Consider the following 1,906-nt stretch of genomic DNA (forward strand, 5'->3'; position numbering starts at 1 on the left):
GACCTGACCAATCCTCAAGCGAGACAGGGAGGGGAGGTGGGCGGGGCAGAAAGGGCCCATCACGTGGCCGTGGCCGGGCAGAGGGTTTTCGGGGAGTGGGCAATCCAGGGACAGGCCTTGGAACAGGGTCTTGGCGTTTGAAAGCTGGAGAGGGGGCGGGGAAGGTAGAGCACATGGGGCTGAACCTGGAGATGCGAGGAGGAGGATCTGACCTATCAGAAGGCGGGGTTGAAGTAGGTGTGAAACAAGGCCTGCAGGGGGCGGGGCTTAGGTGCAGGTTCACAACAGAGCAGGCCGACAGAAAAATTGGGGGGAGGACTCGAACTTGGGAAGCGAAGGAGGGCCTGCCAATGGGGACCCTGTGGGGCTGGCAGTGACCCATTGACCAATCGGGAAGGATGGTATGCTGGTGAGCTCAAGGCAGGGGGATGAGATAGGAGAAACGGATTTCAAAGGAGCTCAGGATTGTGAGAGGTGGCTCTAAGGTATGGCCTACAGAAAGGGTCTTTATATTATGGGCTGGGGAGGGGCAGGAAAGGCAGGGCGCCTGAATGAGGCTGGGCCAGGACTCAGCCCCCCACCCCCACCCCCGGGAAATTCAGTGCAGGGGCTGGGCTTTGGAAGAGAAGGCACAGAGCCTCATTCAGGCTTCCTGGAAGGGAACCTCCCCAGCCACACCAGGTAAGATCTTCTGACGTGGATTCTCCTCCCAGGTCCTGGAATGCCATCTAGGGCATAGGATTCTCTGGAGTCCTCGAAGCAGATGCTATTGACGGGTCCGTAGTAACGCAGTCGGAGAAGTAGGCATCTAATAGGAATATCCCAGTGTAGGGGCCCAGCCCTGGCCGGGTCTTTCCTGAACCCTTCCTCCTCCCCTCACAGTTTCTCGCTCGTCTCAACGGCTCCAGCCCGGTGCCTGTACCCCCGCCTCGGACACCTTTCGATGATCCCTTCTTTGTCGTGGAAACACTGTGTATCTGTTGGTTCTCCTTCGAGCTGCTGGTGCGCCTGGTGGCCTCCCCGAGCAAGGCGGCCTTCTTCAAGAACGTGATGAACCTCATCGATTTTGTGGCCATCATGCCTTACTTTGTGGCACTGGGCACGGAGCTGGCCCGCCAGCGGGGGGTCGCGCAGCCGGCCATGTCGCTGGCCATCCTGCGAGTCATCCGCTTGGTGCGCGTCTTCCGCATCTTCAAGCTTTCCCGCCACTCCAAGGGCCTGCAGATCTTGGGGCAGACGCTGCGGGCCTCCATGCGGGAGCTGGGCCTCCTCATCTTCTTCCTATTCATCGGGGTGGTCCTCTTCTCCAGCGCCGTCTACTTTGCCGAGGTCGACCGGCCGGACACCTATTTCACCAGCATCCCCGAGTCCTTCTGGTGGGCAGTGGTCACCATGACCACCGTCGGCTACGGAGACATGGCGCCGGTCACTGTGGGCGGCAAGATCGTGGGCTCCCTGTGCGCCATCGCTGGCGTGCTGACCATTTCCCTGCCCGTGCCTGTCATTGTCTCCAACTTCAGCTACTTTTACCACCGGGAGACGGAGGGCGAAGAGGAAGGCATGTACAGCCATGTGGACACACAGCCCTGTGGCACCCTAGAGGGCAAGGTCAATGGTGGGTTGGTGGATGGAGAGGTGCCTGAGCTGCCACCTCCACTCTGGTCCCCTCCAGGGAAACACCTGGTCACTGAAGTGTGAAGGGTGGGAGACGGGAGGGGGGGAAGAGTTGAGGTCTGCAGGACCTCACCCCTCTTGAAGGGAGGGAGGAAAGAGACGAGGGAAAAGCCAGCGGGCGGGTTGGGCTTAGGAAGAACTAGGTTAGGTTGGTGTCGAGCAGGAGGGGGGCACCCAGATTGTGCTTGGGTCTTGAGTGTGCACTTGGTCGTCCTCAAGGGGAGCGCCTGTA

The 1,906-nt window shown here is 60.2% G+C and overlaps 1 protein-coding gene across 1 annotated transcript; it reads left to right on the forward strand.

Annotated features, from left to right (window-relative positions):
* Window positions 1-173: 173 nt before the first annotated feature.
* On the forward strand, window positions 174-1,698 carry KCNA7 (potassium voltage-gated channel subfamily A member 7). Its single transcript, XM_004710654.1, has 2 exons — window positions 174-233; window positions 883-1,698. Exons 1-2 carry the CDS (start codon window positions 174-176, stop codon window positions 1,696-1,698), a joined length of 876 nt encoding a protein of 291 aa, XP_004710711.1.
* The last annotated feature ends 208 nt before the right edge of the window (window positions 1,699-1,906 follow it).

This window comes from Echinops telfairi, unplaced genomic scaffold (genome assembly GCF_000313985.2).
Source record: "Echinops telfairi isolate 266 unplaced genomic scaffold, ASM31398v2 ScPeMD7_655;HRSCAF=1070, whole genome shotgun sequence".
In the NCBI taxonomy this organism is placed as follows: Eukaryota; Metazoa; Chordata; class Mammalia; order Afrosoricida; family Tenrecidae; genus Echinops; species Echinops telfairi.